This window comes from Lepus europaeus, chromosome 5 (genome assembly GCF_033115175.1).
Source record: "Lepus europaeus isolate LE1 chromosome 5, mLepTim1.pri, whole genome shotgun sequence".
Taxonomy (NCBI): Eukaryota; Metazoa; Chordata; class Mammalia; order Lagomorpha; family Leporidae; genus Lepus; species Lepus europaeus.
The window spans coordinates 14754388-14770146 of record NC_084831.1 but is presented as its reverse complement, the minus strand read 5'-3'; the positions used below and the strand labels follow the sequence as shown (position 1 = coordinate 14770146).

At 39.3% G+C, this 15759-nt stretch overlaps 1 protein-coding gene across 11 annotated transcripts in view; it reads left to right on the top strand.

Annotated features, from left to right (window-relative positions):
• EIF4G3 (eukaryotic translation initiation factor 4 gamma 3) overlaps nt 1-15759 on the top strand; it is a 366352-nt gene that overhangs the window by 208753 nt on the left and 141840 nt on the right. For 8 of the 11 annotated variants that reach the window (XM_062190568.1, XM_062190571.1, XM_062190570.1 and 5 more), the window contains one exon: nt 11538-11646. In XM_062190568.1, coding sequence (XP_062046552.1) covers nt 11538-11646 — 109 coding nt within the window. The remainder of the gene's footprint in view (nt 1-11537; nt 11647-15759) is intronic. The other 3 variants (XM_062190569.1, XM_062190577.1, XM_062190576.1) reach the window with 1 other exon arrangement.

The window sequence follows — 15759 nt, the reverse complement described above, 5'->3', positions numbered from 1 at the left end:
ATTTTTCAATGACTAGCTCTGCATCTAACCACTTACTGAACTATGTTTTGCATTTGTCTTAAGTACTGTAGCTTTTAACACATTTTTAAATTTTTTTTTTTTTTTTAAATTTTGACAGAGTTAGACAGTGAGAGAGACAGAGAGAAAGGTCTTCCTTACGTTGGTTCACCTTCCTAAAGGCAGCTACGGCTGGAGCTACGCCGATCCCAAGCCAGGAGCCAGGTGCTTCCTCCTGGTCTCCCATGCGGGTGCAGGGCCCAAGCACTTGGGCCATCTTCCACTGCCCTCACAGCAGAGAGCTGGACTGGAAGAAGAGCAACCGGGACTAGAACCCGGTGCCCATATGGAATGCCGGTGCCACAGGTGGAGGATTAACCAAGTGAGCCACGGTGCCAGCCCCATAACACATTTTAATATAGAGAATCTCATCCTCATTCTTGCTTTTTTTTTTAAATTCATTTCAACAGTATCCCATTGGTACTTTAAAATAAGCTTTTAAGGTACTTTAGTTTACTCTAAAGCTTTTTGACTGATGTGTCTGGGTTTCTCATCATTCCTGACACCTTGGCAATCTTTCCTTGCCTCTGAGGAAGACATTTGTATATTGTTTTGTCAGTTCAATGTTTAAAGAAAAAACAGTTTCGTGTATGGTAAGGCCTTTAGGCTGATTTTATACTAGCTAGTTTGTTACATTGTTTTACTCCCATTTGCATCCCACATTAGGTTGGCTGTTGGTTTATGAAGGGGTTTGAGTTTGTGGCCCCTGTGTTAGAAAAACTTCTTCAGAAGTTTGATGTGCTCTCCTTGTTTTCTTCATTTGGTAGATTATACTTCAGTCCATACCACTTGCAAAGTCCCCATATCTCATGCTTCATGACCATTCAGTTTGAAGGTCTTGTCTGACCCATCCTCACCACCCTCACTATTATTTTTGCAGTCGGGGCCATTTTGGTTTCTCCACTAGGTAGTAGTAATTAATTTCCTTACTCATCTCCCTGCTTTTATCTTGCTGCTTCTCTGTATATTATTTTCATGACAGCCTGACTGAAGAATTCTCTTAAAACATAAATTGGATCACATCCTTTACCTACTAAAAACTGTCCAGCTTCTCTCCCGTTCTGACATGCAAAAGTTCATCCTCAGTCTACCCCTCCGGTCTCCTCCTGTTTCCTCTGTCGCTCCTCTGCGTTACTATTGAGCTGTCTGGGATCTGCCTTTCCCAGCCTGCTTCCACCTTAGGGCTTTTGTTCTTAACCATTTCTTCTGCCTGAGCTGGTCTTTCACATTCCAAGTCATCTCTTTGCCTCTTTCAGATGTCTCTTCTAATACCTCTTCCTCAGGAAAGCCATCTCTGGCCACTCTGTAGTAACATTGCACACTGCTTACCCTCTTTTATTCTGGTTTAGTTTTTTCATTACATTAGCCCCTACCTGACATTTATTTTCTGATTTTTGCTTGTTTCCACCATTTATAATATTAGCCCCATGCAAGTTGCAACACATTTTTTTTCAGCACTGTACTCTAAGCATTTAGTTTAATAGATAGTACTTAGTAAGGCAGTAAGTAGGAGCAGGTGTTTAGCCTAAAAGTTGAGATACCCATGTCACTTGTCAAGAGTACCTGAGTTCGATTCCTGGCCACGACTCCTGACTCTGGTTCCTTTCAGTTTGGATCCAGAGAGACAGTCGTTGGGCTCAGGTGATTGAGTTTCTGCCACCCATGTGGGAGAGATCTGGATTGTGTTCCTAACCCCCAGCTTTGGGGCCAGCCTCCCTGGCCATTGCAATGGGAGCTCCCACTCTGTCTACCTCTCAAATTAATTTTAAAAAGATGGCCAATAAATATTTGTTGCCACTTTAAGGTATATGAAAGGGTTTTATTGAGAAGGGATAAGATTTTTGTTACAGATCCAACAAGAACTGAGATCAGTGGATGAAAACACTTAAATTTAAGGATGAAGGCTGTATAAACTGGAATGGGCTCCACAGTGGAAACAGTGAGTTCATCTCTTAGGGTTTTTATTGTTATTATTTTTTTATTTTTTTTTAACTTTTATTTAATGCATATAAATTTCCAAAGTACAGCTTATGGATTACAATGGCTTTCCCCCCCATAACTTCCCTCCCACCCGCAACCCTCCCCTTTCCCGCTCCCTCTCCCCTTCCGTTCACATCAAGATTCATTTTCAATTCTCTTTTTATACAGAAGATCAGTTTAGTATATATTAAGTAAAGATTTCAACAGTTTGCACCCACATAGAAACACAAAGTGAAAAATACTGTCTGAGAACTAGTTATAGCATTAAATCACAATGTACAGTACATTAAGGACAGAGATCCTACATGAGGAGTAAGTGCACAATGATTCCTGTTGTTGACATAACAAATTGACATTCTTGTTTATGGCATCAGTAATCACCCTAGGCTCTTGTCATGAGTTGCCAAAGCTATGGAAGCTTTTTGAATTCACCAACTCTTATATTTAGACAAGGTCATAGTCAAAGTGGAAGTTCTCTCCTCCCTTCAGAGAAAGGTACCTCCTTCTTTGATGACCTGTTCTTTCCACTGGGATCTCACTCGCAGAGATCTTTCATTTAGGTCTTTTTTTTTTTGGGGGGGGGGGAGGGGATAGAGTGTCTTGACTTTCCATGCCTAAAATACTCTCATGGGCTTTTCAGCTGGATCCGAATGCCTTAAGGGCTGATTCTGAGGCCAGAGTGCTGTTTAGGACATCTGCCATTCTATGAGTGTGCTGTGTATCCCACTTCCCATGTTGGATTGTTCTCTCCCTTTTTTGTTCTATCGGTTAGTATTAGCAGACACTTGTCTTGTTTATGTCATCCCTTTGATTATTGTTATTATTAAAACTGGTAGTTTCTTGAGAAAACCTGGAAAGAATGAAAGAACTGATCCATTTGGTTGATGCCTATTCCAATCCTTTCACCCTATGATTCTGGCAATAGAACGCAATGTATTGTTTCTTGTTACTAATGCATGATCGATATCATCATTGTAGTTATTACTCCTGCATTAAAGGGGGTTTTTACTTCATTCTATATATCAGTTGAAGTATAAGTAACAACTCTTTGGAGCTTCAGGTTAATACTCAACTTTCTACTTGATTGTTGTATTTGAGTGTCTTGTAAGCACTTCAGATACAGAGCTTGGTTCATAGTCTTTCCCTCAGTCCTTTACCTGCTGAATCGGAAGCCTCTCAGTGACTGGCACACATCATAAAAATGTAATGTCTTTCTTTTAGCCTCTCACTGATACCCTCCCTGCTATAACTAATCTAGTCCTGTCACTTTATTTCCTGTAATTAAGTACAATTCAATCATATCCTCCACTGTTACCACCAAAATTATTTCCCTTGAACTACCATGACCTTATAAATTGTGCCTTTAAGATGACTCTTCCTTCCTTCTAGTTCATTTTCCATGCTGTAATCTTTTTGAAATTATCTTTTTGAAACACAAATCTGATTATATTACACTGCTACTTTCAGTCTGTCTGTGGCTTCCCATTGATGTGGGGATTGAGAACAAAACCCTTGATGTGGCTTGAATGGCCCTTTCAGTTGGACTCCTACCTGTTTGATTTCTCACTAAGCCCCTCAGCTCTTCCTGTGTGCTTTTTTACCCTCTTGCACAAACTGATTGATCACATAATGCTCTTCCTTTCAGATTTTTTAAACGTGATGTTCCTTCTACTTGAAAAGCTTCCTTCTGCATGCCTTCAAGCTGCCTGCATTCACATTGATTCTTTGTAACTTAGCCTAAATAGTGCTTCCTCAAAAATGCCTCTGGGCAGGTGTTTGGCATAGCATTAAGATGCCAGTGTCCCACATCAGACTCCGTGGGTTCAATTTCTGTCTTTGGCTCCCAATTTCAACTTTCTGCCAGTGCAGACCTTGGGCTCATGTTGGTGGGTCTTTACCATTCACATAAGAGATCTAGATTGAGCTTCTAGCTCAACCTAGTCCTTATTTTTTTTTAAAGGTTTTATTTATTTATTTGAGAGATAGAGTTACAGATAGTGAGAGGGAGAGACAGAGAGAAAGGTCTTCCCTCTGCTGCTTCACTCTCCAAATGGCCGCAACGGCCGGAGCTGCGCTGATCCAAAGCCAGGAGCCAGGTGCTTCCTCCCAGTCTCCCATGCGAGTGCAGGGGCCCAAGCACCCGGGCTTATCTTCCACTGCTCTCCCAGGCCATAGAAGAGAGCTGGATTGGAAGAGGAGCATCCAGGACTAGAACTGGCACCCATATGGGATGCTGGCGCCGCAGGCGGAGGATTAACCTACTGCACTCTGGCACCAGCCCCAACCCAACCTAATCTTGGTGGTTGTAAACATTTGGGGAGTGACTGCTAATGGGAGGTCTCTGTGTCTCTGTGTGAATCTCTCTCTGTCTGCCTCTATCTCTCTCTCTTCCTCTTGAATATAAAAAAAAAAAAAATTCTAACACACACAAAATTGGAACCCAGATTATATGTTTTCTTTGTATTATTATTGCTCCAGTATAACACTTATAGCTATTATAATTCAATTGTTAATTTTGTGGTTTATTCCTTAATATTTGTTTCCTTTGATTCAACATAAGTTCCATAAAGCTAAGAATTCTATCTTAGTCACCAGTGAATTCTCAACATTTTGTATGTGATAAAATTAGGATGAAACATACACATTTCTGATGAGTGAATGTGAGAGATTCTCTCCTACTTAGAAAAGAAAAATGTTTGTGTCCTTTTGTCAGGCATCAGTATGTTTTTAATTTTTTTTTAAGATTTATTTATTTTTGAAAATCAGAGTTACAGAGAAAGAGAGAGAGAGAACTTCCAACTGCTGATTGACTCCCCAGATGGCCACAGAGGCCAGGAGCTTCATCCAGTTCTCCCACAAGGGTTCAGGGCCCCAAATACTTGGACTATCGTACCCTGCTTTCTCAAGCCATTTGCAAAGTGCTAAATTGGAAGTAGAGCAGCTGGTACAGGAATCGGCACCAATGTGGGATGCCTGTGTTGCAGGCGATAGAGTGAGCTTCTATGCCACAAAGCTGGCCCCCATTTATTTATTTCTTGATCTTCCTGTTTCTCAATGGAGGCAATACTTGTTCATTTACCTCATATGTTAAATACAGGAGATGCTTATACAAGGATTATTTGAAAGTCCTTGAGTGGGACTTTGAAAAATCAGTTATACTTGACATGATAAAATGTGAGGTTTTTAAGTAGCTTCTTAAGGATGACAATAAACTATATCAATAGAGTATTTCAAAAAAGTTTATGAGAAAATGGAATTAGGAGAGAAGTTTACTTTGGTGGAAAAAAATGAAATCCATATAAAGTTTTTCTGGTATTCATTTTCCACTGAGTTTTTGAAGACCCTGCTGGCTTAATTTCAGGCTTTCTTTGCATCAAAATAAGCTTATGTTTTAATTCCATTCTCTAAGAACTTTTATATTTTTTTAACTTGGTATGCTAGTCTGATGAAATTTTTTTTTTTTTGTTAAGATTTATTTTTTCATTCGAGTGGCAGAGTTACAGATAGAAAGAGAGCAAAACAGAGAGGTCTGCAACTAATGTTTATTGCAGCTCAATTCACAATAGCAAAGACCTGGAATCAACCTAAATGTCCATCAACAGTAGACTGGATAAAGAAATTATGGGACATGTACTCCATAGAATACTATACAGCAGTAAGAAACAACGACACCCAGTCATTTGCAACAAGATGGAGCAATCTAGAAGACATCATGCTGAGTGAATTAAGCCAGTCCCAAAGAGACAAATATCATATGTTTTCCCTGATCGGTGACAACTGAGCGCCAAAGGGGAAACCTGTTAAGTGAAATGGACACTATAAGCAACAATGAACTGATCAGCTCCTGTCCTGACTTTAGATGTACAATGTAATACTTTATCCTTTTTAGTATTTGTTGTTGTTGTTGTTGTTCTAGTACTATTGGTTGAACTCAGTAATTAACGCACAATTAACCTTAGGAGTTTAAATTTTAACAGAAAAGTGATCCCTGTTAAATCTAAGAGTGGAAAAAGAGAGGGAGGAGATGAACAATTTGGAACATGCTCAATCGGACTGGCCGCAAATGGTGTAGTCAGAAAGGTGCCAGGGGATTCCCACACAATCCCACCCAGGTGGCATGTACCAACGCCATCGCACTAGTCTAAGTGATCAATATCAGCTCACAATTGATAGCTCTGATAGGTCTAAGAGTCAAAGAGATCACACAAACAAGACAAGTATCTGCTAATACTAACTGATAGAATCAAAAAGGGAGAGAAAGATCCAACATGGGAAGTGGGATACACAGCAGACTCATAGAATGGCAGATGTCCTAAACAACACTCTGGCCTCAGAATCAGCCCTCAAGGCATTCGGATCTGGCGGAAGAACCCATGAGAGTATAGCAGGCATGGAAAGCCAAGATATCACGGAAAAAAAAAAAAAAGACCTAAATGAAAGATCTCTGTGAGTGAGATCCCAGTGGAAAGAACGGGGCCATCAAAGAAGGAGGTACCCTTCTCCGAAGGGAGGAGAGAACCTCCACTTTGACTATGACCCTATCGGAATAAGATCAAAGTCAGCGAACCCTAAAGGCTTCCATAGCCCTGGCAACTCATGACTAGAGCCTAGGGAGATTACTGACGCCATGAACAGGAGTGTCAAATTGTTAAGACAGCAACAGGAGTCACTGTGTACTTACATCCCATGTGGGATATGTCCTTAATGTGTTGTCTAATGTGCAGTGATGCTATAACTAGTACTGAAACAGTATTTTTACACTTTGTGTTTCTGTGTGGCTACAAACTGATGAGGTCTTTACTAATTATATACTAAATCGATCTTCTGTATATAAAGATAATTGGAAATGAAAAAAAAAAAACAACCTGGTGTTAAAATGGAAATGGCATAGAAAATTAATTAATTTGAAAAAAAAATTATGTAGGATCTCTGTCTTTAATGTGCTGTACATTGCTATTTAATGCTATAATTAGTAATCCAATGGTAGTTTATTCACTTTACGCTGCTATGTGGGCAAAATGTTGAACTCTTTACCTAATATATACTAAACTGATCTTCTGTACATAAAGAGAATTGAAAATGAATCTTTACATGAATGGAAGGGGCGAGGGAGCGGGAATGGGGAGGGTTGCGGGCGGGAGGGAAGTTATGGGAGGGGGGAAGCCATTGTAACCCACAAGCTATACTTTGGAAATTTATATTCATTAAATAAAAGTTTAATAAAAAAAAAAAAATTCTTAAAAAAAAAAAAACAAAAACAGAGAGGTCTTCCACTGGTTTACTCCCTAATGGCTGCAACAGCTGGAGTTGGGCTGATCAGGAGCCAGGAGCTTCTTCTGGGTCTCTCCCACATTGGTTGGTCCATCTTCCACTGCTTTCACAGGCCATTAGCAGGGAGCTGGATTGGAAGTGGAGCAGCCAGGACTTGAACCAGCACCCATTGGGGATGCTGGTGCTGCAGGCAGAGGCTTAACCTACTACACCACAGCGCTGGGCCCTCTAAGAACTTTTTAAAGTACCCTTGTAGCTGACGACTCTGTCTTTCTTTCAGTGAATTGAAATAAAGTAATAACTATTCTATGTTGAAGCCACATCGTCTCCCTCAGCCCTACTCAAATGGCTTTGTAACAACCTTACATGATATGTAAATGTTGGGTGTGTCAGTGCCAATAAAATGGTAATCACATATAATGTTTATATATTAAGAAACATGGTTTTTCCCTTGAGTTTTCCCTCAATCATTTAAAATGAATAGTAGAGAAACAGGTGTGTGGCCCCAGAGTCATAGCTGTAACCAGACCTCATCTGTAACTACCTCTGTTATTAAGCATTTTATCATGTCCATGATTAAAATAAAAAAGGAAAATGGCTCATTTCTGGGAGAGAAAACATATAGGTTATGTGAAGAGAAATGGATTTTAAGTTGTGCAAAGAAATATTTAAGGATAATTCCAGATTTTGCTCTTGTACTGATTGGTGAACATACTGCTTTAAAAAAAAAGAAGTGAATGCCTCTAGTAATTGAGGCAAAACTTACTACTGTCCTTTGGGATGCAGTATTTTAAACTTAATACTCAAATTCTCAAATAGAATATACAAAGGAGAATTTTAACATTTTATTTCAGAAGTTTTAAATTAAAGAAAAAATTGTTTTGTGATAGTTGCTATACTCCCAATTCCCCCATTAACATCTTGTATTAATATCTTTGTCACAGTTAATGAAGCACCCTGAGCTTACTCTCTTGCCATACTTTGAACTCCTTTATCACTGTTATTGAAAAGTAAGAAATAATTTTTTTTTCTTCTACCAGTCAGAACTTTGATTTTTAACAACCTGAAGTATGAAGGATTTAGCACTGACATCATTTATACACATTGAAACAGTGTTGGAAGAGAGTTGCTAAATCTACCTGGGCTTCCAACACTGACTTTCTTACAGTTACTTTATCGATACTGATTGCCCTTAATCCAGAATCATTCTTGCAGATTTTCACTCTCGCTGGTAGTGATTGTGACTGAGAGGCAGTGGTTTTGAAATCCTTACATGTTCTGAACAGTGTTGTGTGAATTCCTACATGGACCAACATGCATACAGCATTGAGTTGATATTTGCAGTCAATGGGTAGACTGGCTTTTCTGACTTATCAACTACATAAAATAGTTGATGACTATTTGTGGTATGGAAAGAGAAGAACTACTTCTTAATAGACTGTTCACTAGGAAAACAGAGATCATGTTAGAGGTTAAACTGAAGTTTGAGATTATTCTAAAGTAATCTAGAACTAAATTAAAGTGTTAGATTACATGTTAATATATTATCATTTTCTTTGTACTATCTTTTTTTTTTTTTTTTGACAGGAAGAGTTAGACAGTGAGAGAGAGAGAGACAGAGAGAAAGGTCTCCCTTTTCCTGTTGGTTCACCCCTCAAATGGCCGCAACAGCCGGTGTGCTGCGCAGATCCGAAGCCAAGAGACAGGTGCCTCCTCCTGGCCTCCCATGTGGGTGCAGGGCCCAAGCACTTGGGCCATCCTCCACTGCCCTCCCGGGCCACAGCAGAGAGCTGGACTGGAAGAGGAGCAACCGGGACAGAACCGGCACCCAAAATGGGACTAGAACCCAGAGTGCCAGCACTGCAGGCGGAGGATTAGCCTAGTGAGCCGCAGTGCCGGCCATTTTCTTTGTACTATCAAAGGCTTACAGACTGTTAACACTGAAAGGGATTGTAGGCTCTTTAGTTCCTTTTTCATATTATATCTGAGGAAACTGAAAAGTACTCCCCAGCATTTTGTGCTGTGAACCCTGGAACTGTTACTTAACCAGAATGTCATCTCATTCTCTTTTAGGACTCTTAAACTCTGCCTAGGGCTTTGTGAATTTTTATTTTTATTTTTTTAAAGATTTTTTAAAATTTATTTGATAGGTAGAGTTACAGACAGTGAGAGAGAGAGACAGAGAGAGAAAGGTCTTCCTTCCATTGGCTCACTCCCCAAATGGCCACAATGGCCGGAGCTGCTCCAATCCGAAGCCAGGAGCCAGGTGCTTCTTCCTGGTCTCCCACACGGGTACAGGGGCCCAAGGACTTGGGCCATCTTCCACTACTTTTCCAGGCCATAGCAGAGAGCTGGATCAGAAGAGGAGCAGCGGGACTAGAACTGGCGCCCAAATGGGATGCTGGTGCTGCAGGCAGAGGATTAACCTAGTGAGCCATGGCACCGGTCCCTAGGGCCTTTGTGAATTTTTAAATGTGTGTGTGGTTGAATCTCTTTTGTATGATTAAAGTTATTTTAGATTGAAAAATTCTCAGGTCTGTACAAATTTATAGTTATCATTAGGTCTTCACTGTCTTAAGCAACTTACTATGTCTGTGGTTTTTGGGTTGGGTTTTTGCTGTTATTAATTTTCCAGGCAGTTGGAGTGGTTTTATTTTCATCCTTTCTGATAAATGACATAGTATACAAATCTTTCTTTGCTGGGAAAATGTGGATAACTGTTTAATAAATGCTAAGTAACATAGATTTATTTTCAGATGTATTTTTACTCCAAAACTATTTTTAGCCAATTGAGTTAGAATCTCTCTTCTCATTTTTAGCTATGGAGTCCTCCTAAGTCTTAAATTTCAAGAGTGCAACCCCCTAACACTGAAATTGCAGTTTCAGAGTAGAATAATTATGGTTGCAATATTTCTTTATGTCCATGATTCAAAGTGAAACGATAACTCTCCTTTTTTATAAGTGGTGGTATAATTTTAGTCATCTTGGTTTAGATGTAATTGTGGAATAGGTGGTGAAATGACAGCTTTTCCGGCATGCCTGTGACCTTCTACAGTCCTGTGTGGTCAAATGTAAACTGACTGCTGTTTCTGAGGAGCACTGTTACTTAAATGGTATCATCATCAATAATTCGTGTCCATTTCAGTTTATATATCCCCTTTTTAAGTGGGACTTCCCGCCTTCAAAATACTTTTTATTAACCCTTACCATTCAGTGCCCTTATCCACCCAGGCTCACGCGCATCATAATCTCCCTTTTCTCTCCTGCTCCACGTTTCTGCCCCCTAAACAAACAGAACAGAATTCTCCAGGGAGCTATGCTCTGATAGCACTTACAGAATTCAGTGTAGATTATAGCTACCAAAAATTGACCTTGGATCTCCGAGGAGAGACACTGCTTTGTTTTGTGGCTTTTGTGTTACCCTAAAATTGAGAATGAATACCTGCCTGGAACGTGATGTGGAATGAGTGTTCTTGTCCTTTCTTGTGTAATTTGTTCCCTCTAAGTTGAACAATGGCTGCAATTTTCTCAACCTGTTCTACTCAGATTTTGATGGACATTTTTCATTCTAATACAATGACTGAGTTGAAAATGGTAGTTTTCCTCAGAGCTCTAAAAAGCCAGATATTTTACTCAGATTTTGATTCTGAAAAGATACCATCATTCTGAAACTAAAAGCATTTTAAGGTACAATTGCATTTAGATACTTTGCAGATTGCTTTTCACCTTAATGATATGGACAGAGTACAGGGCTCACGCCCTTTAATATTGTAATCCTGAATCAGTGTAACTGTCTGTCCTGTGTTTGGCTGACAGACTTCTTTGCCAGGTAATTTATAAATGAAGTTGGCCAAATCTGTTTTGGTCTTTGGGAGGATGCTGAACTCCTTCTTGGATGTAAAACCCATTGTTAGTTTAAAAAGTCAGCTTGTGCTTAGAAGGAACGCTGGAGAATGAGTTGTACTGATGGTTGCTGTGCTGTCTTCTCTTGCTGTGGTTAATAGTAATCATCTTTTTTCCTCCCCCCTTCCTGCTGCCTCTTTCCTTTTCACCCTGTCTTCCCATGTGCTTTTGAATTTATTAAATTGGCCTTATATATTTTTCCTTGCTTTCCTTTTTTATTTGTGACCTCCTGCCCTCCTCTGTCTTCCCCACTTGCTTGGGTTCCATGTTGCTAGTTTTTATGTTCGCACGCTCATTATCACCCTTTTTTGTACTTCAAATCCCAGCAGCTGCCCAGCCAGGTCCCCGAGCACAGCCCTGTGGCTTATGGGACTGTGGAGAGCGCTCATCTTGCTGCCAGCACCCCTGTCACTGCAGCTAGCGACCAGAAGCAAGGTTTGTGTATGACCGTTTTCCTCCCTCTTCTCTGTCGTCTCTCTTTGTTAATTAATTGCCCTTAACATTCAAGAATAAGTGTAAAACATCTGAGCATTGTTTAGACACTCAATTTCTAAGAAACTTTGAGGCAGAAAATAAAATATTCTACCTCTAGAGAACTAAAGAAAAGTTTCCTGTTTTATTAATGCCTCATTTTCAGTATCTGTGTATAGGTAAGAGCTTAGCCAGCCTTACTGTTTTGTTCTGTTTTGCTTTTTTAACAAAGTGAAGGAGGGAAATACATCAAAACATGTTGCTTTCCAAAAAAAAAAAAAAAAACAAAAAAAAAAACCCACAATTTATATATTAAACATGTCCCTGTGTGTCTTGCTGTTTTTAAGATGCTAGAATTTTTTTTTTTTCTGACATTGACCTTTATAGCCACAGTTGAAGACAGCACTGAGTTGAAATCCTGGCCACATCATGGATTGGCTGTTTTATCTTGATTGAGTCACTCAGCCTGTGTCTCAGTCACTTCAAGAATGGAATGAAGACCTACCTCAGGAGATTGTTCAAAGGACACACTTACTAAAATATGAAGTGAGGAAGAGCACTACTGCAGTAATAGTGCAGTAATTCTACCGAATTCTCCACTCCTAGTAACCTCGAACATGAAGTGCCAAATGGTTTTTGAAATAAATATATGCAGTGCCTTTTAGAGTGTAAATGGAAAGCTTTCACGGATTCTCAAGCCAGAAAGCGGACTCTCACAGTCTCTCTTTCCTGTCTAGTTGGATGGTAGCTTGACCCTATGTAAAATTGGGGGATAGTTCTCAGTAGGCATAAAAGGAAGAGCAAGAAACCTGGACCATGCTTTGTAATTTTTCTGCCTTCATCCTAAAAATGAATGGAAATCATTTATGTGTTGTCTTTTTTCTCAAATTACTCATTTTTCCAGTTCTGTTATTATTTGTAGCCTGCTGTCATTACATATATGTTGTTATATATTATAGCCAGTTGTTATTAAATATACTTTATAAAATTATTCTTTAAAATATTTGGAAATGACCCAATAAGTGGAGATGTTTAATATTAAATGTTTTTTACTAGACTGAAAGTTAATCACACTTAGAAAGCTTCAGAAAGATAAACTTCTAAGTCTGGTTAAGTGTTTTTGACATCATACAAAGATGGTAATATGGTGTTTTTTAAAAATAGAGAGTTTGGGGCAGGCATGTGGAGTAGTTAAGCTTGGAGCGCTGGGGCTTTATAACTGCAGCTCCTAACTCCAGATTCCCACTCCTGTGGATCCTAGCAGCAGTGACTGCTGTGAGTTCCTGCTAGTCTCCTGGCTTGTGAGCGTTAGGATTGGGGTAGCGTGTTTTGTCACTTGAATATTGAGCAGTTTAGTAAACCTGAGCACAGGCATGTCCTATGTTTATTACATAGAGTTGTTTTAAGCCAAACTACGGTCAGAAACCCCAACTCCGGGATGCTGCTGACAGTTCACTGTCACATATGTCTTCCAGCAGTGTTCAGAATTAAAGGAGGACTCACGCACTCTTAAAACTAAATGTTTACTATTAAGCCATTTACCTTGAAGAAGTGTAGTTCATGGGTATTGTGGAACACCACCCCCGACCCCCAATGATAACACAGTTTTAAGACAAGATTCAGAATGTTTTTAACTTGGTAGAGAATAATTTGAACACTTCCCTTCAAAACTTGCCCAACTTTACTTCATTGTACTTTGGTACCAGTGTAATTGTTTGGCTGATTAGAGTTATGCTAAGCCTATTGGATACTTCCTGTGCCCTTATTGGTAGCTGTATCACAGCATTTAAAAATTAATAAGTTACCCTCATGCTGATAGTTCTGAGTTTTCTTTTCTTTTCTTTCTTTTTTTTAAATTTATTTATAGACAGTGTAAGAGAGAGACAGAGAGAAAGGTCTTCCTTCTGGTGGTTCACTCCCCAAATGGCCGCTATGGCCAGCGCTGCGCTGATCCGAAGCCAGGAGCCAGGTGCTTCCTCCTGGTCTCCCATGCAGGTGCAGGGGCCCAAGGACTTGGGCTGTCCTCCACTGCCTTCCTGGGCCACAGCAGAGAGCTGGACTGGAAGAGGAGCAACCAGGACTAGAACCAGCACCCATATGGGATGCTGGCGCCGCAGGTGGAAGATTAACCAAGTGAGCCATGGCACCAGCCCCGAGTTTTCTGAAGACAGTATTACCTCTTTTGCAGTTATTTTGTGAAAAAGAGTGCTAAGATTTTCACATTATAAGAGTCCTGCATTTTGTCATATTTACGCTTAGATTTCAAGAATAGAGAAATGCAGGTTTCTGATTTCCTCTGTTTTTTTTTTATTTTTATTTTTTGCGTAGTAGAAATTTGAATAATAAAATTAGCATTTCAGACGGATACATGATATAGCAAAGGGTGCACTGGACAATGTTTCTTGTTACCTTGATGAAAAGAAAAACTTGTAGTAGTTTTAGTACATTTCATAGAATTTATAAAAATAATTCTTTGGGACTACTGATATTTCCTTTTAGTACCAACTATTTAGGAAAAAACTCTTACTCTCTGCTGCTACAAAGAGCCTACCACTGTATGGAATAGTTTTCAGAGTTGTTTTCTAAACCAAATTTGTATAATTCAAATAACATTAGAAAGAAATCACCCATTTTTTTTTCATGAATTTTTTTTTATCCTTAAGAAGCCTTAAAACTTTCTTTCTTAACTGTAGATTCCCTTTAAAATAAAGTAGGATATGAAAATTCACTGTTTTTGAAGACTGGTATATGATCTCCAGAAACAACAGTCTCTGCAGTTGACAGGTGGTTCTTTCTCAGTGGAAGTGTCATTGCTGAAGACTTGTACTGGGTGACAGAATCTCAGTGTAGCCCCAGAGGCCCTTCTGCCTCATTCACCTAAATACTCTTGTCTTCATATGACTTTTCCTTTCTGAGTTGGAGGAATGTGGGTTTTGAAATCATTCTCAGGCTAGCGCTCTTGCTAATTATATGACCTTAGGTCTATTATTAATCTCTAAAACTTTCCATTTCCCCATCTGTGAAATAGGAAAATACAATTTCTATCCCGATAGTGGTTGTGAGAACTAAAGAGGATGGTTTCTGTGTGGTATTTGACCCAATTCATAGCATATAGTAAGTACTTAATAAATGTTAGCTGCCATATATTAAGCTTATGGTTTCTCAGAGTTTTTGACATCAATAGCTGGAGTGATTAACACGAAGACCAGAGTCTAGACGAGTGATCCCCACCCCCCACCCCCTTTATTTGGTTGTTTAGGAAGACAGAAGAGATAACTCAGATTGGTTTGTGGAGAAAGACTGTTGAATGGATTAAAACTTAAGCTTGGAGTTGATGATATATAGACATAGCTGAAATGATTGCTGTTCCCTAAATGAGAAATCCAGTGTGTTGAGGCTGTAGTATGGATAATTAACGTAAACAAGAGCTGGTAGATACCTCAGTTTGTGTGCCTGGTTTAAGCACCTGGTATAGTCAGAGAATGCTATTCTGTGTTAATCCAGCCATCCATAGCACTATTGCTCCATTGAGACTCTGTTGGCATTTGGTTGTCAAGTGTCCCTCAAACTGTGGGATACTTACTAGTATTCTCTCTCTCTCTCTCTCTCTCTCTCTCTCTCTCTCTTCGATGATAATAGCACCTTCATCATTGTGAGACTTTTGACAACCAGAATGCACCCGTCTAGGCCATTGTTTCCACCAGCATATTACAGTAAATGGGAACAGTTTTATCATTCTTATAAATAAGACACATTTATTATAGAAACTGTGGATAAGCAAAATGGGAAAAAAACACCTCTCATGTTCAGAGCCGTTGTTATTAAACTGACTTTACCCTGTGCACATGTTAATATTGTGAGTATTTTTTTAAGTTATCAAACTGAGTTTAAACACCATTTATAGTTCTGTGCCCTGCTTTTAAAAAAGCATGTCTTTTATTATAAACAACTTATGTCTCACTAAGTACTCTTTTCAAATCCTATCTTAAGAGCAGATTTTGGGCACAGCAGTTAGGACAGCATTTTTTGCTTAGTGGAAATTTGAATAATAAAATTGGACCATATCATAGTGCCTGG